This window comes from Alosa sapidissima, chromosome 17, assembly GCF_018492685.1.
Source record: "Alosa sapidissima isolate fAloSap1 chromosome 17, fAloSap1.pri, whole genome shotgun sequence".
In the NCBI taxonomy this organism is placed as follows: Eukaryota; Metazoa; Chordata; class Actinopteri; order Clupeiformes; family Clupeidae; genus Alosa; species Alosa sapidissima.
Window position 1 is genome coordinate 17,494,270 of NC_055973.1, and position 27,119 is coordinate 17,521,388.

At 43.7% G+C, this 27,119-nt stretch overlaps 4 protein-coding genes across 7 annotated transcripts in view; 3 read left to right on the forward strand and 1 right to left on the reverse strand.

Moving 5' to 3' along the window:
- The window catches only part of avl9 (AVL9 homolog (S. cerevisiase)), a 17,584-nt gene extending 13,804 nt beyond the window's left edge, over positions 1–3,780 (forward strand). For both annotated transcript variants that reach the window (XM_042067191.1, XM_042067192.1), the window contains exons 15-16: positions 1,482–1,570; positions 1,799–3,780. In XM_042067191.1, coding sequence (XP_041923125.1) covers positions 1,482–1,570; positions 1,799–1,923 — 214 coding nt within the window. In that variant the 3' untranslated portion in view covers positions 1,924–3,780. The remainder of the gene's footprint in view (positions 1–1,481; positions 1,571–1,798) is intronic.
- A 586-nt stretch (positions 3,781–4,366) lies between these two features.
- Positions 4,367–13,463, reverse strand: kbtbd2 (kelch repeat and BTB (POZ) domain containing 2). Of its 2 annotated transcripts, none has more exons than XM_042067193.1 (4): positions 13,215–13,463; positions 9,682–10,466; positions 8,097–8,262; positions 4,367–7,505 (listed from the first exon to the last, which is right to left on the reverse strand). In XM_042067193.1, exons 2-4 carry the CDS (start codon positions 9,852–9,854, stop codon positions 5,943–5,945), a joined length of 1,902 nt encoding a protein of 633 aa, XP_041923127.1. In that variant the 5' UTR covers positions 9,855–10,466; positions 13,215–13,463; the 3' UTR covers positions 4,367–5,942. The 2 variants fall into 2 exon arrangements, with proteins under 2 accessions (XP_041923127.1, XP_041923128.1); XM_042067194.1 differs by lacking the exon at positions 13,215–13,463 and adding an exon at positions 12,647–13,171.
- Positions 13,464–13,646: 183 nt separating this feature from the next.
- LOC121687952 (bucky ball-like) lies at positions 13,647–17,381 on the forward strand. Of its 2 annotated transcripts, none has more exons than XM_042067190.1 (6): positions 13,647–13,717; positions 14,032–14,193; positions 14,325–15,878; positions 16,123–16,230; positions 16,840–16,977; positions 17,064–17,381. In XM_042067190.1, exons 3-5 carry the CDS (start codon positions 14,366–14,368, stop codon positions 16,959–16,961), a joined length of 1,743 nt encoding a protein of 580 aa, XP_041923124.1. In that variant the 5' UTR covers positions 13,647–13,717; positions 14,032–14,193; positions 14,325–14,365; the 3' UTR covers positions 16,962–16,977; positions 17,064–17,381. The 2 variants fall into 2 exon arrangements, with proteins under 2 accessions (XP_041923124.1, XP_041923123.1); XM_042067189.1 differs by having other exon boundaries at positions 13,667–13,828.
- A 1,153-nt stretch (positions 17,382–18,534) lies between these two features.
- On the forward strand, positions 18,535–21,744 carry buc2l (bucky ball 2-like). The gene is made up of 5 exons (XM_042068792.1): positions 18,535–18,652; positions 18,879–19,066; positions 19,177–21,267; positions 21,352–21,441; positions 21,571–21,744. Exons 2-5 carry the CDS (start codon positions 18,883–18,885, stop codon positions 21,597–21,599), a joined length of 2,394 nt encoding a protein of 797 aa, XP_041924726.1. The 5' UTR covers positions 18,535–18,652; positions 18,879–18,882; the 3' UTR covers positions 21,600–21,744.
- The last annotated feature ends 5,375 nt before the right edge of the window (positions 21,745–27,119 follow it).

Sequence of the window (27,119 nt, forward strand, 5' to 3'; positions counted from 1 at the left end):
CCCGCAGGGCCACTTGCTGTTGATATATTGGCCTCTCACTTCCTGTTCAGGGTAGGGTGTCAGGCACCCTGTGAACTTTGTCGTAATGCCTTGGTAAACAAATAAACAGACATGGTTACGCTATCTAGTGCTCAAATAGATCAAATATACTATTCTGTATTTGAACTAGCACAAGAAGTCACATTTCCTGTGAAGCACACTTTGTTTTGCCTCGTCCTTTGTCCCCTCCTTCACCTTGCATCATCAGTAAATTCAATCTTGAGCAGGTTGATGACTGACAGTGAGAAAACGAGTGAATGAGAAAACAAGTGTGTTTTTTTTTATTTGTGCGGGTGGTGTGTTTTTGCATCCTTTGTGTTGGCCTGCACTCACCCCTAGTCACTTCCTCTATCCCTTCACAAGGCAAGTGGAAAGGAAAAAAAAAAAAAAAAACAGGAAAAGGGCAGTCGGGCTTTCTTTGAATTTTAATGGCCACAGTCAGCAGCACTGGGTTGCCCTCAGTGGAAAGTGTGTAGCATTGAATATGAGGCCAACAATGCTGGTATTGAGTGTCAAAACAGAGAAGGGTAATTCTGTTACAAAGGGCCCTCAGATCACATTTCATAGGCATGGCTCCTCAGTCACTGCTAGAGACCAGACCTAGAGACCAGGGCTTTTCTAGTCTTGGTATTCAAAAGACTGTTAAAATGAGAGACTGGGAGCGCAACCTGTAGTCAGGACATCAGTAGTGGTGGCGCAGTGGTGTGCTGTAGCAATTGGGCTCTTGTGGGTCCCTAGGAAACAGGGACAACATTTTGTTTGGATAAAAAACTCTTTTTTAAAATTGTATTGTGAGCTATTTATCCATAATATAATGAATGAATTGAATGAGGATTTTTTTTATTTCTTAAAATCAATCACACGTTTGTTTTGTCATGTGATAGTTTACACATTCACTCTTTTGTCTGATGTTGGCTACTTATACATTAGGTGATTATATGTCTAAATTACATGATCTCTCAATTTTATTACCGGTATACAAATTTGTTTTAAAAATAAATAGAAAATATGTGCAATACTTAGCTACCTGAGACCTGGCCTGTGAACAATTGTATTACCTTGGTCAATGAGATTATAGTTTTAGTGTGGTTTGTCTGTAGGCTGGATTTGGCAGAAACAGCTGGCCTGATTTTAATTAAACCTAAGATGAACTAATTAAGAAGCCATTAAGTTTTTGGACCAGGTCCAAATCACTGGTCAGATCTGTGAATTTAGTTTTACTTTCACTAAAGCTGCTGTATAGGCCTTATAGTATTTGGCCTTGCAGAGGTCTGTACTCTTCAAGTGCCCATGTAGTTACCTAATATTTCAAACTGCAATTAATGACAAGGGAACTTAATACCAGGAAGAGAGCATTTAGATATGCAACTGTGTGTGAGAGTGGATGTATTTTTGGACACTTGGCAATGGTTGTTTATTTTCTGTCCTCTGTGCTATTCCAGCTCTGTGCAAAATAGTGAGCGCGGGAAAAAGATTGGCAATGCTGTGATGACCACCAGCCGGAGTGTGGTTCAAACGGGGAAGGCTGTAGGTGAGTGGACGGGAAATGAGAAGCATTCCCATTTTTATGTCGTATTGTGATGCCAACATCCCTCCTTGCTGGAGATTGATTGGATGCATTATTTCATTGATTAGTAACTGTGCACATTTTGAGTGTATGTTTAAACTGTATGTTTAAATTCTTCTATTATCAACAGTTTTCCAACTATTTTGAGTCCTTTTATGAGGATACAGCTAATTATTTTATCCTCTCCCTCAGGTCAGTCTGTAGGGGATGCCCTGACCAGTGCAAAGTCAGCCATGTCATCGTGGTTCTCCACCTTGGCCCAGCCAGCTGCTGTGACCTCCCCAACCTGTCCTGAGACCCATGTACCCGATGAGTGACACCCACACCTCCTCATGAACTATGATAAACCTTCATCATGTAAGCAAACCAGATACAGAGGCAATCCAGGGACACTGATCACCCCTCCTGCCACATATCCTTGGATTGTTTAAGATAACTTAAGGTTGGTTCATGGTTCAGGTAGCACTGATGTTCTACCACGATTGGATTCTTGGTATTCCAACCATCGTTTGCCTCCATGCTATCCATGGCTCACTTGAACTTCAGCTTCAGGATGAACTTGATACATCAGGCACTGTCAACCATGGACTTCACGGTCAAGACAGCAAAATGCCATCTCCACACTAGCGTACATTTAGATCTCTTATCTTCATTTGTTACCACTGACCAGAACTGGCCAAGCATCTTACACCAATCTTCCCAGTGTCTTAGTTGTTTCTTTTGATCAAACACTGCAGACACTAATCCCTTATCCGTTAATATTTCCTGAACATAATCTGAATGGAGTCGATTGGAGGGTGATCATGAAGGATCCAAGTCCAGGTGTTCTGGGAGTACAGTATGTTTATGTTTGTTTATGTATCTCTGTGTGTGTATACATATATATGTTTGTATGTGTGTGTGTGTTTGTTTGTGTGTGTTAAGAGTGTGGTGGGTGCTTGTGTGTCAAAGCTGTCGCTGCAGGGAGTGAAACATCCACGTGAACACTGCTGTAGGCCAGAATAGCTGGCTTTATTTTAGTATCTTATGAACCGAACGGGATTTTTTCTGCTGCTGAAGATTTGGTGGTTATGTGAGTTTCAACTAAGAGATTCCCTTGCCCATGTAATAGATCCTGCTATAGCTGCTAGCTGGGGTCTTATATCACTATAGAACGGCCTCTTATGGCATTGACCGTATATAGTAGCTTTTACGAGGTTGCTGTCCAACAAGAGGCCATTGGGAGAGATGTCAAACTGGGTAATATCATTCTGAGTTCAAGACCGTCTAGTATGGCATCGGACTAAATGACCCATGGCCCATTATTAACTGTTGCAGTTACATGTATCTCTTGGTAGCCCAATATCCCTCTAAAAGGGGATGATCACAGGACATCCACAGGGTTTATGGATCCTCTCAGCAGTGAAGTGGTTGATTTCATTCTAGTTTAAGGGTTATTTACCTGGACCTCTTCATGATAATGCTGCCAGTCTTTGAGCTGTCACATCAATTTGATGAGATCTCAGTCTATTATAGGTATTACTTGCAGTCTGCCCTGATATAGACTGTCCTATCGGAGGTTTTCTACTCTGTTGATGTTCAGGTTTGACCTTTGGCATCAGAGGTAGATTGGATAACATTCAAATGTATGCATTAGCATGTGCCTGAGGGTCAACCCTTCCCCATGTCCTCCATTGCCTACTGTATTTTTGAGACTGTACAGAAATCTTATACTTTAATGAAGGACTAAATGTAAAACAATGGACGTCTTAGACTGAGAGTGCAGACTATGTAATGCGTTGACCTATTATTATATTTGCTTTTTATTTGCATGGGTGTTTTGCAATACACCCATTTAAACTGTAAATTGTTTTGGTGAGAATGCTGAATAGACCTAAATTAACTGAAATTGAGGATGTCTTAGGTTTATGTATTTTCTATTAATTTAATTGAGGACATCCAATGCTCTCCTTTTTATCATGTTTTCCCCAATATCACTATTGCACACAAAGCTGCATTAGCTGTTTTATCTGATAAAAGTATTTACGTGTGTATGTATAAAATATGAATGTATTCCTTTTCCAACGAGAGCTGTATAATTCTCAACCTATTTTCCTGATAAATGCTTTTAAAGTCAAGAGAAAACAAGTAGAATTAAGACAATAATATTGATGTAATAAACAGGAATAAATCTATTAATCTGGTGACACGCCCTTATTTTTCTGTATACAGGAACAGAGTTTTACATTTAAAAATAAATCTGAAGAAAACAACCCTCTTCACTCCATCTTTTGCCATAGCTCCTCCTTGAATCTAGCCTGGTGCTGGGCCTGCTTGTCTCTATTCAGATATAGGTCATCCTAACAAAAGCCGGGCAGAGGGGGGCTGGTGGGACACAGAGGCATGACCAGACAAAAACATCTCGCCCACGTGCCACTCAACAACAATGCCGTGCCACCATCATCAGACCAGATGAACCAAGTGACCTTACCCATGACTTTGAGATTAATGGGCAGGAAGGGGGTGGCTGGCTGGCTTTATTGAGCGGCTGTTTGTATTGCTGCACTCACTGAATAGCAAACACACTGCGTGTTTACCAGGCACATGGCTTTCAATGGCAGTGCCTTTGGCCCTTCAATGTGTACCAGCCATTAAGTATAATCGGCATAGCTGCCTGATTATGTGATGGTGAGATTTATCATTTATCAAAATATTACTACTTAAGATGTCAAATATCCATGAAATCACAACCACACTCACAAAAGAAGGCATGAACAGGACCATATTTATGCATGTTTTTTAATAAATTAATGTTCATTCAAAATACAGTGCCAAAGGAACATGATGCAGCTGAACATGCTAGTAAGGTTTGACATGAAGCACCTGTGCTCCTGTTCTATAAAGATAAGAGGAAGCTCCTCTCCTCCCCTGACCTCTCCCGCTACTGTTAGTGGTTGCTGGGACGATCTCCGTAGCAACAGCTTTTGGGCATTCCCTCTTCATGACCCAATCAGCAGCAAGATTCCTCAATATTTTCACTCAGAAAAAAAAAAAAAAAAAAACAGGGAAATGGATGTCTATACACAATCACACTACAGTAATATCAGATATTAAATAATAAAAAAGACACTAATACAAAATAGACCTGGTTACTTTCCCCACACTAAAACAGTTTTTCTTTTTTGTAACATATGAAAAATATATATATTTTTAATATTTATATATATATATATATATTTCAGCAGCTTGGAAATAAAAATGCATGAGCCCAAATGTATTTTTGGCTGTTCAACTGAGAAGAGCAGAGAGGTGCATGTTTGTGTGGAAGAGACCCGCACTTTTTCCCCCAGAGAGGAAAAAAAGTGAAAAAAAAAAAAAAAAAAAATACATAGAATTCCAGCAATACGTTTTTGGGGGAGAGAAGACCGAGAAAGCAAAGGGAAGAGACTACGGACAGCAAGGTGGGAAGAGTGTGGGCTGGGAGTGGGAAAGACAGTAGGGTGACTGGACCAGCAGCCACCTTTCAACACCCCACCCCAGGCAGACTACATCCCCCTTACCATGCACCACGCACACACGCACGCACACACACAGACACACGCACCCTGTTCTTGCACATGGTTAGCATAGGAGCAAATCATCTGCAGCTCAGTGGAGTAGGAGGGAGAAGAGGGAGGAGAGGTTTTGGTACAGTTGCCATAAGGGTCATTCAAAGGAGGTTTGCCACTAAGTGCATCATTGTCATTATCATAATCGTCATCATTGTCTTTAGATTATCACATCATGAAAAGAGAGTATCAGACATGTAATAATACTTGAAGTAGCAATTGACATAGAAAAAAAAAAAATGTTTCATTTTCTATCTTTGAGACGACTAGTACTTTAAGGGATTACAAGTTGTTTTATTTTTCTCTTTGTTGACTCGAGGCATAGTTTGGATGATGAAACGGGTTTAAGTGGTGTGATACTGGAGAAGGTTTACCAGAGCTTTGAGGTGCTCAGTTGGGCTGGGTTGAGCTGGTGGGTCCAGGGGTGTGGGGTGGGAGGGCTGCATACTTGGGGCTGATTCAGGGGGCAAGACCCCATTTTGGTATGCATGTCACCAAAGAAGTTTCCTTATAGAGCACAGCAAAGACGGAAAATGCACCCTGGTTATCGGATGAAACGGAGCCTCCCCTTCGCACTTGTTTTGTTCCAAGCGCCTCCCCAAAATCCATTTATGCATTCGCCTGTTTTTCTGTCCATCCACTCACTCCTCAACCTGAGGCACAGTCCAACGCATCGATCACGGTTGAGGAGAGACTTGGGTTTGGTGTCTGTTGGGAAGCACATTGATCAGGGGAGGTGTCAGATGGAGCTATACGTGCGGCAGCGAGACGATCTCCCCGTCGATCTCGATCTCCTCCGCACCATCATTCGAGAACAGGTACGTCGGAGGCTTCCACGGCGACTCCTCCAGGCAGGACGGGTAGAGCTTGCCCACGGCGCAACGGAAGTCCTTGCCCAGGTCCCAGAGCACGCGTTCCGACACCGGCTGCCGCAGGCACCAGCAGTCCCGCTCGCCATCGTACTGGTAGAGCGCGTACTTGGCGCGGTCGTTGAGGTGCGTCTCGCGCATGAAGATGCACAGCTGGTTGAAGAGCACCACGGCGCGCACGCACGGGTCCGAGTAGCGCCGCGCCGGGATGCTAGCCGCCGCGTGCCACTCGTTCTTGCCGACGTCGTACACCTCCACGGTGACGGCCGAGCCATCTAGCGTGCTAGCCTGCGGCCGCGTGCCCGAGTTGCTCACCACATGCAGGCCGCCCACGTAGAAGATCTGGTCGCCCAGGGCGGCGGCCGAGGCGAAGCAGCGACTGGTGCGGCGCGAGGCCATCTCGGCCCACGCGTCGGCGCGTGGGAAGTAGCAGTAGGTGAGGTCGTGGCTCATGACGTAGATGCGCTCGCGAGCCGCCACTGCCGCACTCCAGCTCCAGGCGCACGGCAGCGGGCTCACCATGGTCCACTCGTCGCGCTCGCGGTCGTAGCGCTCCACCGTGCGCCGGTTCAGCTCGCCGCCCACGCTGTCGCCGCCGATGGCGTAGATGTGGCCCTCGCAGTAGACCAGGGCGGGCCGCGTCCGCGCGCACAGCATGGGCGTCTTGACCACCCAGGCGTTCTGCTGAGCGTCGAACCAGAAGAAGCTGTCGGTGGCGCGGTAGGCGGCCTGCAGTTTGCCCGCCTTGCCGTGGCCACTCCCCGCCGCTGCCAGCGGGCTTTTCAGCGGCACCTGACCCCCGGCGATGTAGACGTCGTTGTCCGTGGTGACCAGCGTGCCCACTTTCTGCAGGTCGCCTGGCGGACTGCGCAGCTTGTACACCTTCTCGGCCTGTGGGCTGTAGCACACCACGGCATACTGGGAGCCCACCATAACTTCGCTGCTGTTAGGATGCTCAGCCTCCATGAAGATCAGCATCTCCTCCTTGGTCATGCCCAGACGTGGCTTGAAAAACTTGGGCATGGACTTGTAGAGGCCCTGGACCACCACCGACTTGTCGTTGGGCGGCAGGCCCTGGAACCAGGCGCGCTGCGTCACCTCGGACAGCGCGTCGATGCGGATCTGACTGAGCACGGACGACAGGTGCTGCGAGCGTGTCTCCATGTTGTATTCCAGCCACAGCATGGCGGCCTCCCGCACCGTCTCCTCCTTCTCTACGTTGAGGTTGTCGCTGCTCAGCACGTCCAGCAGCAGCTCGTGCGACAGCTGCAGGAAGGCCTCCTGCCGATAGACCACGGGGAACTTGTGCTCCACCATGCGCTTGGCGCTCTGCTTCAGCTCGCTGCAGCTGAACAGGTCGCCGATGCTCAGCATGCGCACACAGTTATCGGCATTGATCTTCTTGACCAGATAGTCACGACACTGCAGCAGAACGTCCTCCACCTGAGAGACCGCAGAGAGAAGGACAAAAAAAAAAAAAAAAAACACATCAGGTTTGCTGAGCACTGTTAGAAATTGATGCATCACATTGATTCCCATGGGAGCCCCTGGCATTCACATCAATGTGTCGGGACGTCTCAAGGTCAGCTGAGTGCGAGTAGAGGTTTGGTTGGGAGAAATCTCCAGCTAGACTTTTCTTTCTACTGAAATGACCTTTAAAATATAGGCACACACAATAACCATTTGGATGTGCCTTCACACACTCACAAATATTCTCTCTGGAAAACCAGGAGAAGCCGATTCCTAACTAGTGTCTAAAGATATGCTTCCCCATAAACCCCATGAGGTGGATTAGGGCCATTATCATACCTATTAAATCAGTTAGTCGGTGTCTTTATCTGAGAATCTTTGACATGCAATAACCTGTTGGGCCAGGTCAATATCACTGCACATGGCACATGCAGCTGGTGTCCAATAGTATGTGTAGGGATTGCAAGCTTTGACTTTGCCAGTGCTGAGCTAGGGGGGGAAATGATTACTGTGGGGTTCTGTTGGAGATGTGGAGAGTGTGATCCGCTGGAGGTGGTTACTAACCTGGAGGAAGCACGCCGTCTCGTAGAGCGGCTCCACCGTGCTGTCATTGACGGCCAGGTTGCCCGTGTAAGCGTAGGTGATGATCGTCTGCAGTGTGCCAGGGTCCACATTGCGCAGGTGAACATGAGTCTGTTTGCTTTCACTCAGGCCACTCATGAACATGGCTCTGAAGAGGGGAAAAAATCAAATCCAAAATCAAAACCAATTACCATAGGAAGAAAGTACACATGCATATAAACATTAATGTTTAAAATGTCAATACTGAGCGCACATAGGACTACATAAAATACATGTATTCTGTTTAGAGGAAAAGCATCACATTACTAGCTATATTACATAGAAACCTACTGTAGTGATTTCAATCATTCACATTTGTGCCAATTAGAAAACTGCGTAGATAGATAATGCAGTGATATTACAATACCACAGTAACTTCAAGTACCCCAACATGACTAACATCAGGGGGCCTGACACGACATCAGTCCAGTTGATCATAAAAATTGTATTATTAAAAAAATTCTACATCTGTAGTTAAAAAGAGGACCATTTTTAAATTCGGTGTAGCCCATTCCGAGAAATGTATATTGTTACATTAATTGTTAAAGCAACACCAAAGAACTTTTCCTCTGTCGCACGCACGCCATTTGTTTATCCAGCACCGGCTTTGCAAATAAAGATGTCCACAGACAAGGTAGAATATGTTGCATGATTTTATAAAAATACGATGTATTGCGACATCATGCAAGTCAAATTTGCAGTCTCTTATGTCTCATTCCAATTTTGAAAACATTATTTTAAGGTACAAAAAACTCTTTGGTGTTACTTTAATTGTATATAGTCTCAAGATTCTATTCAAGACTTGGAATTGAAAGTAATCAACCAACTACACCAATCACACACAAACAGGGCAGGGTATTGGCACCGATGGCCCATGGGTTGAGACAAAAAAAGGCGATGAAGGGAAACGGGGAGGAGGTGGAATGACAGAAGAAGGAGAGGAAAGAGAGGAAAGAGAGGATAAGAGAGGAGAGCAACAGCAGGAAAGAAGCGATGGGAAGTGGTGCTGGTGGGAGTGGAAGTGGGAACGAGCAGCAAGCAAGCAGCATGCAAGCAGTAAATGTGTCAAGGCTGAGCTGGGAAAGTGTGGGGCAAGTAAGGCCAGGCCTGCACCTATGAGCATGTAAAATTGACACCGGTCAACAAAGCCTGCTTGATTAAAGTTTGTGTGTGTCTGGAGATTGAAAGGAAAAGGAGTTCACTAATCAGCAGCTGTTACGGACACCAGCTACAAGAGGAATGCTATCCCTTGTTAGATCATGTGAAGGCAAAATGGTATCGCACCAAGATGACCTATTGCAAACTGACGCGTTGACAAAACTGACTTGTAAGTGTCAAAAGTAAGGTCAACTGCACAATGGTCACTATTTTTTATTAGGTCTGCTCAAATTAAAGAAGGTAAATCAGAAGATGGATGATCATGCATCTCAGAAACAACAGATTATTCTGAATAACACATCATAGACAGACAACATGCACTAAATGCACCAACATACACAAACAAAACAGTTCTACAACAGAATCTTACCTGAAGTAGGAACTACAGGTGGCCAGCACCATTTTGTGGCAGGGGAACTCATTGTCCTCCACCAGTAGTGTGATGTCAGTGAGGAGCTTGTGCTCGTAGAAGAACTTGAGCTGCTCCAGCACGGAGACAGCGTAGTCTGTGTTTACCGGCCGGCGCTCTCCCAGATCCGACATGCTCGCGTCCCATGAGTCGCGCCCCAGCTTCAGGAGTCTAGCGTGTGCCGGACCTAACCGGACCCCAAGCCCAACAGGAAACAAAAAGATTTAAAAAAAATTGGGAAATCGGAATCACGTTTGGGGGGGGGGGGGGGGGGGGGAAGAAAACACTCCAACTCTATGGTGATCCCCAGCACAGCCTCAGTTGATCCAGATCCAGTAGGTAAAAAAGAAAAACTGCAGGATATCAAGTGTCCACTAGAAATTCTACAGGAATACAGAAAGTGAAGGTGTACAGCAGACTGCACTTAATTCCCCAGTCTTATTTCTATCATTGTTTTCAGCATAGGCACAGAGTTCTGTTCTCTCTCCAGAAAAAAAAGAACAGAGAGAGAACAGAAAAAAAAAGTCCTCTTCAGTTGCAGTGTCAGCTCCGACGCAGTTTGGCCAGAGAGCAGAGTGAGAGGTTAGGTCAGTGCTAATCGATGCAGTAATTCCCTCAGTCAGGACGAACCGTCTGGACTGGCTGGCCTGCTGTCTGCCTTGAAGGTGAGGGGGGGGCAAAGGACCTGGAGGTAGAGAGGAAGCAAAGGGATGCTGCTACATCAGTGCGTCTCCACATTCAGGATCCTGTGTAGGACAAAGTACAAGCACAGATGACAATCAGAAAACTGGACACGACTGGGCATCATACAAACATGCAACAGTCTCCTGAATATAACTGTTTTTCTGCTTCTATGTAAATAGATCAAGGCAATTTATGATGAATGTCTGAAAAGTGGCATGATATTTATTTCAATTCGACTGGACACATTTAATATCACACAGCATGAAACTCATTTTAAAAAAAAAACACACCAATTCTCAACATTAACCTGACACGATCTTTGCGTAGACATATACTGTAGCACTGCCACCCTCCTCCTTTCCCACTGCCCTCAGTCTGCCTTTCTGTTCCTATCTCTTTCTCACTGTCAACTCAGCACATATCCAGGATCCCTTCCGCATAAGAAAAATGCACAGTCAACAGTCCTCGGCTGTTGGCAGGTCATCTGCTAGCCTCGCAGCCCCTACATCACTGTATCTTGCTGGCTGAGCCTTCAGCCGGTCCACCGTGCCAGCTAGCCAGCATAACTGTGGGTGTGTGATAGAACAAGGCGCACTAACGCAGACAATTAGGAAAACGCTACTAGTCTATGTTATGTTATTAATCAACCAAGTTTGAAAGAGTGCAAAAAGGGATGCATCCTCCTTTGCCCATTTTGCAACCCACCATGATGGGTATTTTTGGCATATGGTCAAGCCACTGTCAATTTTTCTGAACCAAATACTGGCATCCCAGCCCAACCCTCTTCACTTGGTTGGATACTACAAGACAGTGGTGCAGCCAACTGTTTGATGACTGCAAAACTACCGTTTTCTTCAGATATATATATATATATATATATATATATATATATATATATATATATATATATATATATATATATATGAGAGACACAGTAATATGAAATAGGCCATATGCCCTTCATTCCAAGGTTTTCATTTCAGTATTCAAACATTTAATGTTTATATTGCTACATATTCAAGTATATAATAAAGACAATAAGAGAACGGATGGGGGGGGGCACTTAGTGATGGGTTTTGTAGCTACAACAAACTAGGCTACAAACACCTCGCTTGACCACAGCTTCACTGAAAGCCAGCAGCATATCATTCGCAGGCTTCCGGTTAGAACGTTAACTAACGACCGCCACGAGTCTATCCGCATACACCATGCGCCAAATACTACAAGTAGCAAAACTGAATTATTACTATGCAATGAATCACCAATGGTCACTGCATTGTACGGTAGGGCAATTGTTGGATACAGCATTGTTTCCCGCTAGGTGATTAACATCATATAATCTTTGCGACTACTATCAGCAATATCAACCCAAGAAAGCGGGTAGACCGTTAACGTTAGCTGACTACGATGGCTAACAAATAAACTTGAATCACGACTGATGAAATGTCAAAGGATCTCACAATGAAAGTGATGGGTAATTACCATTATAAAGAAAAAAGGTTACAAAGTCAGTCGCATCTGAATATCCATAGTTGCTATGTTTATGATCAGACACATTTGAGGATCTGGCGAGTATGGTGCATTATGTTACTGACGAGACGACTCCCATTTCTCTCTCTACCGACCGACCTAACGTTATCAGTCTAACGTGAGATTATTTTACGTTATTATTATAGCAGGGTGTGGACTATTCAGAGTGTCTTAATATGTACCCAACTGATGTAGGCTATTCAGACAGCTGGATTGCATTAGCTGAGTAACTAAAATGACCAGCATATCATAGCTAGCTGAAATCAAAATGAGGTAACGTTAGCATTAACGTTACCTAGTTAGCAAACATTGCCAAGGATGCCACCTTGTCCAGGAATCCAATGTTAGTTAATACTACCACACATTTAACACATATCTAGCTACTTTTGTGCACATTGTGTTTAAAAGAACACAATGTACCCAAGATTAACATGACCGAGAATCAAGCTAGCTAAGTATACGTCAGGTTTCCTAAAAAACGCTCGTCCCCATACCGCTAGTTAGCCTTCTAGCTAGCCATCTAACGTCAGTGTGTGCTTCATCTGCTAAGTAGCTAGCTAGCTAACACTTAACGTAGCTGGTCACTGCCCCATTTTCACCCACCACCAAAAACATCCAGTACCCACACCCCTTCCCCCAAACATGGATTATCGGAAAGGCCTTAGCCAGCTGGCTAGCAATGTATAATTAAATATATTAACTACATCGTTACCTTTCGCGAGCAATCTTTAGATATCCAAATTCTTTGATGGGTTTTGCCGGGTGTCGGCCACTGTATTTCCACCAAAACAAGTGTCCAGTTATATTTCAATAGGAGCTAGTGCTACAGAGACAGATCAGCAGATGCGGCTGCTGCTCTTCCCTTCCGGGTCCCCCTTCTCGGGCAGTCAAGACTTAATACACCCACGCATACACATAGCCAGCTAACGTTAATGTTACATCAAATAATAAGCTAATTCAATTCAGACAACCTGCTTATAGTTACATTTTAACTATTTGTTATATTGATCACAACGTAACCGTCTGTTAGCAGCTAACTCAAAAGCTAACGTTAACTTGCATGGAGTGGGATAAGATTATGCATTAGCATTACGCTGTTACTAGCCAGCTGTCTACACTTACGACGATACCGCTGGAGATCGATAGCTACCTTGATATGCACCCAAGCTAGGTGGAAACCGTTACATTGATGGTTTGCAAGTGATTCAAGCTACCATGGCCATAAACCTAGCGTAACGCTACTCTGCTTCTTTGATTATCTGAAAAGGCATTTTTCTTACTGTAAGAGATGTTTCCATAAATGTAGGTTATCTGCTTTCTTCCAGCCGTTAAACAAAGTATGAGCTCCGGAAGCCGAATTTACACAATTACGGCGAGAGGCGACTAGCAGGAAGCCTCTATTAACCGCGCAAGCGCCTTACAAGACAACAGGGGCTAAACGAGGATACTGGGCATGCGCCCAAGATTTGTAGCACATCAGCAAGGATTGTCTGCCCTCTGCTGGAAAATACTTCTGTCATTTTATTTAGGCCTACAACTGAAATTAAATATTTATAAACATGCGTGTTCGTCTTATTTCTGTGGAGATCATATTAACACTATATCGTTTTTGTACGTTCGTGCTATTAGAAATTCGCTTAAAGACTGACATATCAATCAGGGAACAATCAGGAAACAGGTGTATGTTATAAAAGTCACTAATTGCTGTGAAACTGCGAGAATTATTTAGCTAACAGAGGTCCTTGTACTAACCACGACAAGGTGGCAAAAGAATAATATTTATGTATGTTTTAATTAATTGTATATATATAAAAAAAACCTCGCAATTCCTTTTCGCTTTATCCTAACTTGGAAGACTCCAGTGTCTTCTTGCGGCTAAATTAAAACATGGACGGTAATGCTTTACACAATTGGTTATGATTCAAGTAAATGTAAAACATCAGATATGGTTTCGTGTGTCTGCAAGTGAAATCCAAGTGTAAATCAGTTTCTAGCCCTTAAAGCACAGTGGACACATTTCGAATGTGTTTCACGGTGGGAATCTGAATAGGCAGGTTAGGTTTATGTAAATTGTTACAAAATAATTTCTTCTTGCAGAGGCGAATCAATCTTCACAATCAGTGGCAAGCGGTCAGTCGCAGCAACGGCCTGTCAGTCATCCACGACCATTTTGCTATGTACAGCCACCCTCTCAACCTTATAACTCGTACCAGTGGCATACAAACAACCCATACAACCACTACAACTTCCCCGGATCAGGTTTGGTTATCACTACTGAAGCTTAACATTGTTAGCCTACTGCAAAAAAGACCAGTGGCATGTCAACTCTAATGTTAATGTACTAATTTTGCATTTAAATTTGGCACTAATGTTGCTATTGCTTTCACCAGGTTTACCTTTCGGACGTACATGCTTCTCTCCCTACTCTTATATGCAGTATCCAGGATATGTCATGCCTCATGCTCCAGTGCATCTCCTTGACTACAGAAGAATGTATGACCCTCACTTCAACCCTGCAGCATATGACACTGTTCGTCGCCACCATCACCATAGCAATGTGTCGAGGGAGACCACCTGCTCTGGTGCCCAGACAGACCCCAGTGATGCTTTGAACAAACTGATTGAGTGCCTGGATAAACTCCGTGCAAGCGAGACCTCCTCTGAACGAGAGCTAGACTCAGGCGTCATCTCTCCGACATCTGGAGTCTGTTCATTGAGAGATGAGTCGAAAAAAGAGGAACCAGAAGAGGGTAATAAGCAAGAGCCAATACGCACCCAGATTCCCCCAGCATCTGCTGGGGCTTTGTTCAACAATGCGACCACATCTGCGTGCGAATCAAATACCAGTCAGAGACAGCGGGAGGGCTGGTCAATGGATTCAGATGGTGAGCCACCTCTGGACACTTCATCTGTTCGTGAGAAGCATGAGCTTGAGGAGGAGGAGGATGAGGAAGAGAATGACAATGATGTACATTTTCATTTTTGTCATACTGAAAAGCAAGTCTTGACCTCTGACTATCCACAAGATCATCCTGTTTGCTGTGGAGAAACCAAGAGCTCCTCATTTGAAGGGTTTCATTCCCACATTGACTCCAGTCAAGGGCCTGAAGATGGCATGATACAAGGCACAGAGGAGATCAACAGGGTAGTCCCTCAGAGTGAAGCAAGAACGGCAACCAAGGAGTCTGACATGGATGATGGTGATGACCTTGACCTGCCATACCGAATTGTTCATCTGCCTTTTGGCAGGGTGCTTTCTGCTGGAGTCATTCAGAAGAACCTTCCTGTCAAGGCTCCCTCCGCTGTCCCTCCACTCTCCCTTGGCAATCCCTTCTATTATAGCTATTGTCCCCCACAGCTGGCCCATGAGCGCTTGAGTGTCCTTAGCCCCTCTCTGGACGAGCTGTCCTCGAGGGATGAGATGTTTTCCACTGACCTTGACGACATGGATCTGTTTCCAGGTCACGTGTACACTGGGGGAAGACGGCCTGAATTGACTGCCATGGAAGTGCAAAAGCCAGCGCTGACTGAGAGTGGCACCATGCGCCTCAGGAAGTATACATGTGCCACGTGTGGCCTTCGGGTGCCCAAGAGGATGGTCACAGCAGAAGCGCACATCTCTGGAGCTTATTGCTGCGATGACCAGGGTGACTCCGATGAAGGTGCCGTATGTGAAGCTGATAAAGTAGAAAGTATAAAGTCCTGTTCAAGGAATATTAGAAAGAAGGCCCCCACCTGTCGAACCTTAAAGTCCAAATGTCTCCAACACCGAACAAAACCTAGTTCTAGGAGGTTGTACTGCAGAGCGAAAACTGATCACCAAGGACAGTCAGAATGTAAGGCTTGGGACTATCCAATGCACAAGTGCTGTGAAGAATTGGCTGCTATGACTGAGAGGAGCCATAGACATGAGCCCAGAGAGGAACAACATAGACCATGCAGGGGTAACCATTTTATCAATGACTTTATCATTATTGTGAATTTATTATTATTTCATAATTAAGTGAATGCCACCTTTTTTTTAAGCTCTCATGTTTGAATTATTCTGTCATATGAAATGTTAGTAGGTAGTCTTCGATCTTTGCATCAGTGGCGTATATTCTCACTTTCAAACATTGAAATAGTTTAAGATGTGGCATAAGTGTAGTCAGAAAGTTCTGTATACTTTGTTTCTGGCCTCTCCCTCAGAGAAACAGTGGAGAGAAGGTGAGGGTCGGCACCAGGACTGTCGAGAGATTGGAGGTGGAAAGGGTTCAGTTAAACCCCCAAAAGTTCAACCTTTGCCACAGAAACAAGGTACAGTTTTTACTTTGTTTTTCCCCCCGAATTGGTTACTAAAGTGCTGATATGATTTATAGATTTGTTTCTTTGATTTTCCATTTTCATAAAGTATGATCTACAAAATTCCTTTGTCAATGTTATTCTAAAAACCCAACTGTGGCAGCATGGCTATAGGATTGAAAGGAATGTGGGCTACTTTAGGTGAATTGGCCAGGTTCCAGTATATAAATCTAGCCTAACACAATGAAAAATCTTTTAGTAGAACTAGGCTTAATCCTCTGTGTGGGGAAACCTTCCCCATGTTTGCTCTGTGCAGTGCTGCAATTGCACTCCATCCTTCAGCACTCCATCTGTGGATGAAGTCATTCCCTGAAGTTGCATTGCCTCAGGGCCCATGTGTAACTCCTGGTCTATGTTGTACCCTCTCATTTAGCTTTGAGTCAGACCTTTTACAAACCCAGCCAGCAGCCTCCTTTGTTCATGTAATTACTTCAGTTAGGCTACAACTGACTGAGGAACAAAGGTATCGACTGAAATCTCTAGGAACATACTGTCCGTAGGGGAAATGTTTTTTTTTTTGTTTTTTTCACTTAATCTTATGAATAATTCAATTAAAAATTTCAGCAAGGAGGGTCCAGAGGAGATCTGTGGCTAAGCCACAACTGTGTCAGAACTCAAAAAACCAAAACCCAGAGAACGACAAAGAAGAGGAGGAAGATGAGGGAGAGGAAATAGAGCTGCCTTAGTTTCACGTCGGAATTGGTAAAATACACTGTAGAGAGAACTTGATTTTAATATGTGAGAAGCCAGTAAAATGTGACTAACTCTATTCTCTCTCATCCTTTTAGGGAGCACAAAATGGAAGAACATGATGTCCACATAAATTCACAAAGGGTTTTGCTGTAATGGATGAATTTACAGAGAGGGTCACAGTAGTCACTGAAAAATGCACAGAATACCATAATCTTTGAGTTTGATATTCATCACACAAATTTTGTAAAATAATTTGCACTATGCTAGTTAGAATACTTTCATTTTGGTGTAAGGTTATTATGGCACTTATGAATAAAATGTTTTGTTATCATCTTGCTCTTTGAACATTTAGTTTCCCTGGCTGTAATGCTTTGCAGTGAAGATGGCATTAAAATATTTGCAATTCTCACAGATTTGAATCCAATATGTTTTTGTTGAACACTGCTCCCCCTTTGTATGTTAATTATGCATAATTTCAAAAAAATGTTTGCTATTATACGGTTTACTATGATACTATTCTTTACATCCTAAAGAAGACATGAATCAAACCCTCTGTGCCTGAGTGATGAGGCCATTTTAGCTATAACAAACATGATTGTGTATGTGTGACTGCCATTACATTTATCACTTGTGGTATTTATCCTTTGTTCTTGAATTGCACCATTCAATTATTTAAGATCTTTAATGGTGGCTAAGTAACAAAGGTTGATGAATTTTCTCTAAACATACTGGGGTTTCCAAAGTGTGTAGAATCCCCTATCTTGTAAGTGCAAAATCCAGGCAACTACATTTAAAAATGACAGTGACATGCGCCAAAGGTAGTTGGTTAAATAGTCATTCTCAATCCTGTTCCTGCCACGCCTACCTAGCTAAACTGATGAGCATTCTTGATCAGCTGAACACACCTGATATAGGTCATCAAGGTCATTGTGGTGACACTGATATCAATCAGGTGTGCTTGCTGTAGGATGAGATAGATTAATGTATGCAAAGTAGGGGGACCACCAACCTCCAGGACCACGACTCAGAATGCAATGAAATAAATGATTGATTTGAACACATCTGTAGGTGTCAATAATGTGTGGGTTTATGCTGAAATGCTAAATCTATATTGCAGAAGTAGTTACAAAATGATATGTGTGACATGTATACATTTCGGAAGATGCTCCATATTAGTGAAGAACATGATGTCACACGAGGAGCAGACAGAGATGAATATATGTTTAATGTGCAGGACTGTTGTCAATGGGAGTTTATTTATTATTCAATATTTATGCTGAGTGTATTATCAAATCATTATTCATTTGTATTTTATCATAATTTTTTGATAAAAAATCAAATTTCAAACAAAATCAATTTGTGCTTATTAGCGACTCTGGCTCCAGCTACTAATAACTGAACCAAATAGTTTAGATAAATACACAGGGTTGTTTGTCAGAGATGAGAAATAGCTAAATTGGCAAATGACCACAGCATCCATTTGTGTTAACCAATTGGCCACTAATTGGCTGTCAGAGAGGCTGAGTCCTGCCCGCCTCCAGATTGGTGTGATTTGCCAGGGTCCTAATTTCCATAGTTTTGGTAGCCAGTCAGCTTCTTCAAACACATTTCCCAAATGTTTAAAACCAGAGGAATACAGCAGCACTGTCGTTTCTCTCTGTAACTGCTGATATTTGCATAGCAAGTAGGTTTGGGTTCTTCTAACATGTATTGCTTCACTAAAAGGGGATGTGGTCTGTAATGTCTTTCAGTATCATGAAACTTAATATGTCAAATGTTTGTGACATTATTAGCTACACTTTCACATTTCCTCATGCTCCTTTTTGTTGTTTTGTGTGGTATTCCTATTGTGTTCTGAATTTGATGTTGGGCAGTCATATTTAAACCATGTTGTGCTTCTCTCCCTACAGAGACATGGCAGCGACAGCTCAGCCTGCTCAAGCACCTCGGCACCCTGCCCCTGGGCCGTATGGAGGACCTCATCCTGAGGATCTACACCAGCGCACGCGGCCTTTTTTCTATGTGCAGCCGGCACAGCCTTATATGCCTTACCAATGGCCAATACCCTACAACCCCTACTGTGGGTTTCCTGGGATGGGTAGGTACTTTAAATGTATTCAGTTTATAATTATTGCCAAACTGTCCTGAATGAACTTTTAAGCGTGTGCGTGTGTGTGTGTGTGTGGTGTGTTATTTGTGCACATGCAGGTTATCCCCCCATGGGGTTCCCCCCTTTTCCTCCTTCTCCATATGTTGACGCCCCAGGCTACATCATGCCTCACTCCCAGTTACACCTGGTGGACTACAGACGTATGATGAACCCTCATATGGCACCAACAGTGGCCTACCAGGCCCGCCGCTTCCGCTATCAACACACCACCAACCCACGGGTGATGATTAGCTCAGAAGTCCAAACAGACCCAACTCATGGCCAGAGCCCGATCCGAAGCACCTCTAATGGTGGCCCTAATGGCCCAACTAATTGTGAGTCCGGCAGGGACACGTGCTACACTGGCTCCACCTCGACCTCGACCTCGACCTCAACTTCCTCTGCTTCATCTACTGAGGAGAGTACCCCTGAGCGCACGGAGCCTGTGGTCATGGCCATGTCACAGCCACCAACCAGCAGCACCTTTGTTGGCTCTGCAACTCCAAGAACCACGGTTATCCAAGACCATGTTCTGTTCCAGGCTGAGGAGGTCCAGATCAAGTGCAATGGGACTGTAGCAGACTTTAAGATCGCCCACTGTGAAGAGACCACAAAACTGGTGTCTGACCTGAATGGTGGGTTGCTACACCGTAATACTGGGGCACCATGCTTATCAGAGGGTGGAACAACCAAGAATCCTGAAGAGCTCAAGAAAGGCGTTGAGATGAGGGGCCCTGCTTCATGTGAGGCAGCTTCCTCTGAGGAGCCCTGTCTACCACCCTGCCCAGACATTCTCCTGACTGGAGTCTCGCCATCTACTGAGTCATTGCCTCCAGCGGAAGGGTCTGCAGAAAAGCCAAATGTTCCAAATACAGATGCTGTGAACACCGCCTTGACTGATCAAACTAAAACAATCGCCGCTGATACGGGCTCCTCTGTGGTGGCCTGTGAAGACTTCAAAATGGTGTCAAAAGATGAGCTCAACAATGGCGAGCTCAACAAGGATGACTATGACCTCTTCCCCAGCAGCAAGAACTCCCAGTTCAAGATTCTGCACCTGCCATTTGATCTGCAGTTTGGGGAATTGCAGCACCTGGAGACATCTGTGTGGTCTGTCGAATCCTTGATGCCTTATGTGCCCAACAGCGAGTGGCTGATCCAGAACGGCCTGATGACTCCTCAGAAGGAGCCCCTGAGCCCTCTGATGGAAGACCCCATGAGTCCGACCCTAGCAGCTGTCGATTCCCTGCAAGAGAGGCAGCAGACCATGGCTGAAGCTGAACCTGATCCACATGACTCCATGACTTCCTTGGAGTCCCTACCACCCTATCTCCCATCTGCTAGTTGGCTGGCAGACTTCGGGAATGTGTACCTCTACCACAAGATGCAACCCAATGATCGGCAGCAGCTCGGCCTTCATGGGAATGTCTCCCCAGACGAGCCTAGTCAGGACCTCAAAGTTGGGCAGCACGTATCCCAGAGCTCCTCAGGTCCTCCCTCCAGACGCAGAGAGGACTGCAGCAGGCACAAAAGGAAGACTGGAGCGGCCAGTGATGCGTCTGACCACGAGTGCCAAGCCATGTCGTCCCATGGAGTTTGCTTGCTATCTCCCCCTCACCAGGGTCAGTGTGTCTGTAACCGATCTTTCACCAAACGTGGAACAGCCACCCCAAGTCCCACGCCCAGTATGAAGCGCCAGAAGCATCCTCACCCCCAGCGAGACACTGTCAAATCCCCAGGCTTTGCAACTTGCAAGTGTTTGCCTGGTAGGTCAAAGTTCTCAACCAAAGGATCTGGCTCCGATGTCTCTGGACGCCTTAATGAGGAAGACACGACTGAGGGAGAGGCCTCTGAGAATAGTCTGCGTCCTCTCGCAGGGTCCAAGAGGTCCTCCGAGGCTAGGAAGGCCCAGCACATCAGCCGCCACTCTGAGACGTGCCCTGTGGCTCAGCGACCCAAACTCCGGGAACAGAACTGCTCATGTGACATGCCCAAATGCACCCACCTTTTCTCTGGATCGAGGGAAGGCAGTGGACCTAATCAACAAAAAGAATCTGCGTGGCGGCGAGGCGTGGTGGACCCTGTGATGTCTAGTGCAGAGCGACACAGGGTTGCAGAGCAGAGAGGAGTAATGCAGAAATGTCAGCCTGGTATGGAAAACTGCAGTTTCTATTTTGTAATTGGTCTTAAGACAGGATAAATGGTGTTAACCCTTTTTTTTTTCCATCCCATAGAGAGAACATGGAGAAGACCTTTGGCCTTTGACTCAGAATCATCCTCCAAGGGTTTTAACAATCAGAAAAAAACACCTTCACAGTCACAAGGTATGGTCCCTTTTTTTTTTTTTTTGAAATTTCTAGTGAATTGTAATGAGTTAGTAATTTGAACATGGAGGAGAGGGATGAATCTAAAATCATGTTTCTGTTTAATCAGTTTGACTTTGTTCTCTCTAGGTGGTCACAGAAAATTCACACGATGTTGATCAACACTATACCACATGAAATGGAGTGAAGGCACATTTTAATCACAAGTGTTCATATTTAATTTAATCTCTTTGAAAAGAATCTTATTCACGACAATTTCACTCACATTTTACAATGAATAAATCAAGCACTTTTATATACAAATTATGGTCTTTGCCTCTTTTGTGGCTGCAATGTTCTTCAGATCGTTTGACCTTACTGGAGATGAAGGTCATTTAGTACTGATAAAGTGGACTGGTCCTTTATTGGTGTGATCTTGGATGGTATGGAGTGGACCATAGTACTGTCTGGTGGCATCCATTACCAGTTTTAAACAGCAGGTGGAACTGTAGCTACAGCTGTCAGTGTCATATCATTTATATTGCTGTGTACATTTTCCTGGTGCACTTTTTTTATGTCTATAAAAAATCCATTGGATCTGTACCGTTTTGCCAAATATCCACAAAAACGCTCCTCTCATTAAACTGTGGGTAAACTGGTGTGTGTGTGTTCCCACATCCCCTCAAACCCTAATCTTTAAACTGTCAGTAGTTTAATAAATGTGTATACCAACAAGGGATTTGGAGCTTTTTTTCATGTATCTTTACATAGTTGTCCTGGCATACAGTTGTATGATAAGACCTCTAATTATGGTGAATGCCATGCCTATTCATCCTTCAGTGTTGGTAATGGATTTATTCACTGCTGAGAAGCAATGACTCCAATCCATTTTCGACATGTCCTTGGTAATAAGTACAATATTTTGTTTTGGATATACATTGGTATGCTGTGTTTGTACAGTTTGAATTGAAATGTCCAGACAAGAACGAATGAAGTGAAACTTTGTCAGCTACATATTGCCTTGCTTTTTTGCACTCTGAACCACAGAAGAGTTTCCACTCAGGCCTAAGATGGCATATTCTCTCCTGCTCTGTACTCTTGTGTTATTCTGGGGTAATGAAGAGCAATGTATTTCTGAATGATAACAATGCTTTGAAAACGAGCATTGGGAGATGGAAGAGCAGTGTGGAGAGGGTGAAGAGACAGCTGGAGGATGGCCGACTGATCAGCCAGCTCTTATGATTTCCCCTCTGATTTGTTTGTCTTTTACTGAAGGAGGGGATGACTGCTCCTTGTGACTATCATGATTCCTGTTTGTAGATTTGTCAACTCTCGTTTGCTGGATGCACGGATGCACTGCTGTGACCCGCAGGGCTTCATTCAGACGGGTCCTGAGAGGGAGAGAGAAAGACAACAGCTTGTATTAGTTGTGGAAAGTTTCAGAAAAATAAGTATCTGCTGGGTTGTTTTGGGCTTATGGCCTTGTGCATTTCTACTTCGGTGCGTATTTGTCTCACAGGCATGCTGTGTTTTGCCGAGTCTGAGTATATGCACTTGTATATGAGTGGGATGCTGCTGATGTGTGGGTGGTGGAGTGAAGCGATCCACAGGAGGTTAAGAACATCTCTTCACACGCTTTAGAAATCTCTTGCACCTCTGTCAAGCTGTCAACTGCATATCCAAAAAGAGAGCCATGCGCATGTCAAACACTGCATCAAATAGCAGGGACACAAATCATTACACCGTGTCCATGACTGGGAGGAGGAAGGAGCCCTGGAAAAACTAAGCATGAAAACATAAATGTTTCAAATCAACATTGTGAATGTCCACTGGTAGGGCTCTGTACAGTACATGATATTGCTCATTGCAAAACAACAATGTATAAGTAAATACAATTCAAACAGGTTAACCCTGCTACTTCATGCAAAGGGCAGATAATAGGAAATACACTCAAGGACACACATTTTCAAAAGCATATGAAAGGTGGGATCCTGATTTTTCCCTATTTATTGACCAATTTATGCTTTACATACTAAATGATGTGCTAAATTACTTTAGAATTTAAATCAGTTGTTTTTAACTGATCATGTGTTTCAAAGTTTTTACTACAAACACAGATTTGAATGAATTATTCTAAGCAGTGTTTATGTAAATCAATGTAAAAATCTAGATGAAGATTGCTCTGCAGAATACACTAGGATGAGATTAAGGAGGGAACACATCTATGTTTGGGTTAGCCTGTGATTAAATCATGCCCAGACAATGTCTTGGAATTCCCCCGCTTTTACAAAACAACACAGGATGTGGCCTGTGAGAGAAGCTCTTCAGTGAGTCTCATGCATATGCACACCTGCATCTCCTCTCAGACTGTGTGTCTGGAAAATGGAGTCAATTTCTGTCCATGGAAAGAAAATGAGAGTAAACCTTACATCAAAACAGCACTTCACATTACTCTGCATGTTAGCTTTTATTTTCAAATATGTATTATATACATCTTAATCTGCCATCTGAACTCTTAGCAGGACTAGTTTAACCATGTGAGCAGTTTCATTCAATGTTTTTAACATGCCTGGACTCTTTTCAGGAGACTGGGAAAAGAAAGAGTTTCCATATAGAGCAAAGGAAGCATTTCACCACTGTGATATCAGCAGGACAAGCTCTATCAGTTTGGAAGAGGATGCAAACACCGTCCAGTTGGCAGCAAATTTTCTGACCTCCCTCCATCGCCTGAGGGACAACATTCCCCAATCAGTACAATCCCCTGCTGTCATCTCCCCACAACACTGCCCTGCAGGCTGCTTGTTTGCTGACATCATCTCTTCACTATTGTACAAATGGCCACACTATTAAAGCATCTGGAACTGATGTATTAAAAAAACAAGTTGGTTTGTGCATTTCTGCGCAGCAAGGAGAACATTTCAACTGGTTCCTGCCTTGGTAACTTTCAACATGAACTGTATGTCCTCGATATCCTCCTCTAAGTGAGGCCAACATACACTGACTTTTCCTTGTTATTGATGGAATTTCTATCTCTAAGAGAGGCCACCATAGATGGTTGATTTTTTCTTTCTTATGCTCAAAACCACAAGGATGTCTCTACCTTCTAGTGAAATCATTTTTGAACAATTCTGCTTGCTGCCTGAGAAGGTCAGGATTCAAAAGAGAGACAGAAGATGAATATACGAGTCCCTCTTTCAAATGCCAAGGATGTCACAGGGTCAGATGATAGCTATATCTCTACATCCTTGAAAAGCAAACTATCCAAACAGTGCCAGTAAGGCAACAGCAGTGTCACAATAACAGCAACCTTATCCTTAAATATCGCATCACCTCATTTGATTAATCTCTTTATACATTACTAACCAATGTATTATTTCATAAGAAGCTTTCACATTGTCACAACTGTTTTATGTCTTTGCAGCTGTAGAAAAAAATAAACTTGCTGCCTGAATGTCCAGGGACATTAAAATGCTTGTAATTTGGTATGTGTGTTTCTCTTTCAAATAAAAGGACATCTCTTGTGAAACATGATTGTGACAGCAGTTTCATTAAAATCAAGGGCAGGCAATTTGGAAGGAATGTGGTGAATGAATGTAAATACTGCTGCAGTACTGTAGGGCTCAGGTTTCTGGTTCCAGATGTGGAATGTAACTCTGTCTCAGAGAAGTAGAATATATCTAAAATAAAGACATGGACAAAAACAAGTGGAGGACTAAAGAAGACAGAAGAAAAATGAATGGGGACTAATCGACTTTTGCTCTCTCAAATTTTCAATATTACATAACAAGTGGTCATACACACCCCCTCCAAAAGATACATTTTCAGCTCTCTAGCTAAATTAGTGTAACAGTGTTGTAGTCTGAAACTGGATCTTTGTCAACTCCCCCCACAGACACACACACGCACACACACACATACACACACACACACACACACACACACACACACACACACACACACACACACACACACACACACACACACACACACATACTGTTCATGTAAACTCAGTAAACAAACCTTACAAAGAACAGGCCTGGAAACCATGATTGCTACCACATGTACATGGCCTCTCCTCCCCTCATCTTACAAGGGCGATTGAGTCTGCATGTGTGTTTGGATCAGGAGACTTTTCCACTACTACAAAAGAGGCCAGATTCTTTAAAAAAAACTCTTTCACATTTTAGACACATTGTACAAACTGCATGTGTTGCCAAAAGCTAATTAAACCAATAATTGCCTTTTATGAATAATTATTATTATGGCCATTACCTTTGCTATCTACTTAATGGATCAATGTATGACTTCTGCATGCTGATACCTTGAGGAGAGTATGCAGTATGTTTATCCATTAGGCCTACCCAAACTTCTAACAAACACATTAATTCTGCACTCAACATCTAGTGGCCTGTTTTTGAGAGAAGAGTGCAGTGGGAAAATGCAGGAAAGGTGGAGTAGTGGTGAAGGCTGCCTTCATTATGGAAACTATTTAGTGAGGCACCTTTTAGAAGTAAACAGGGATGTGATGCTGGAGGGGCTCACTGTGGAGAGTTATCAGTGGTGGCAGTATGCCTTGCAGGGTCTACTGCATTTCTGTTTCCTTGCATAATATTTGTTTGAATTGGTGATTTAGTTTAATTAAATAAAGATGGTTCATATCCAAGAAAAAAAAATATGAGTACACTCTTTCTCTGTTGCTACCCAGATAGTCCCTGACTTTTTTTAAATCTGTCCTCTGGCTGCCTCTCAGCCTCAGTGATTTCCACAGACCTTGCAGCTCTATCTGGGATTAGCGGATCTCAGAAACGACTTTCAATTGAATTGGTGTGCAGTTTGAGAGAGACAGAGCTAGAAACAGACAGCGTATGTGTGTGTGTATGAGAGAGAGAGAGAGAGAGAGAGAGAGAGAGAGAGAGAAGAGAAGAGAGAAAAAAAAGGACAGAATAAAGTGAGAGAGAGTGGTGCAGTGAGTCTGGATGCTGGCATCGTAAAGCTGGTGTGAAAATACACATATATAGCTAATATGCTTTAGCTGCTTTCACTGATGATATACTGGTGAAATCTCAGCAGGGCAGTTAAACCCCCTCACTGCCTCAGGGACCATGTACCCACAATATATTGACTCCTCATATAACCTGCATACAGCAGCAGCAGCGGCTCTATAGACACTGGAGGACAAATTAGAAAAAAAAAATTGCCTTGCTGAGAGGTTCTTGTTAGGTTTGAGATTCACACATAAATTGCTTAGGACTTAATTGATTCATTGTCTGTTTATCAGATTGAGACTATGGTCTAGAGCAGTGTTTCTCAAAGTGTGGTCTGGGGACCACTGGTGGTCTGCAAGCTATCCCAAGTGGTCCGCGAGTAGACGTGGTAAAATATAATATAGATGAGTTGTTTGCAATATTGAACCAACTTGTATGTAAATCCAAACAGTTCTGCAACACTATGTAAGATATGCCAGTTTAAATCATATGAATCCTCTGACATAATAAGCAAAGTGCAAAGGCAATAAGTGGTTCAGTGAGTAGGCCTATATAATTGTGTAGGCTAATATACTGTTGAACTAGGTCTAATCTTTTTTTGTTTGTTTTTAGCATGGTGGTCAGTGCGTTTCTTTTTTATTGGTTAAAGATGCTCTAAGCGATGCTGGGTAACGTCACTTCTGTTGACGTTCAAACAAAACAGAAAGCTAGCTC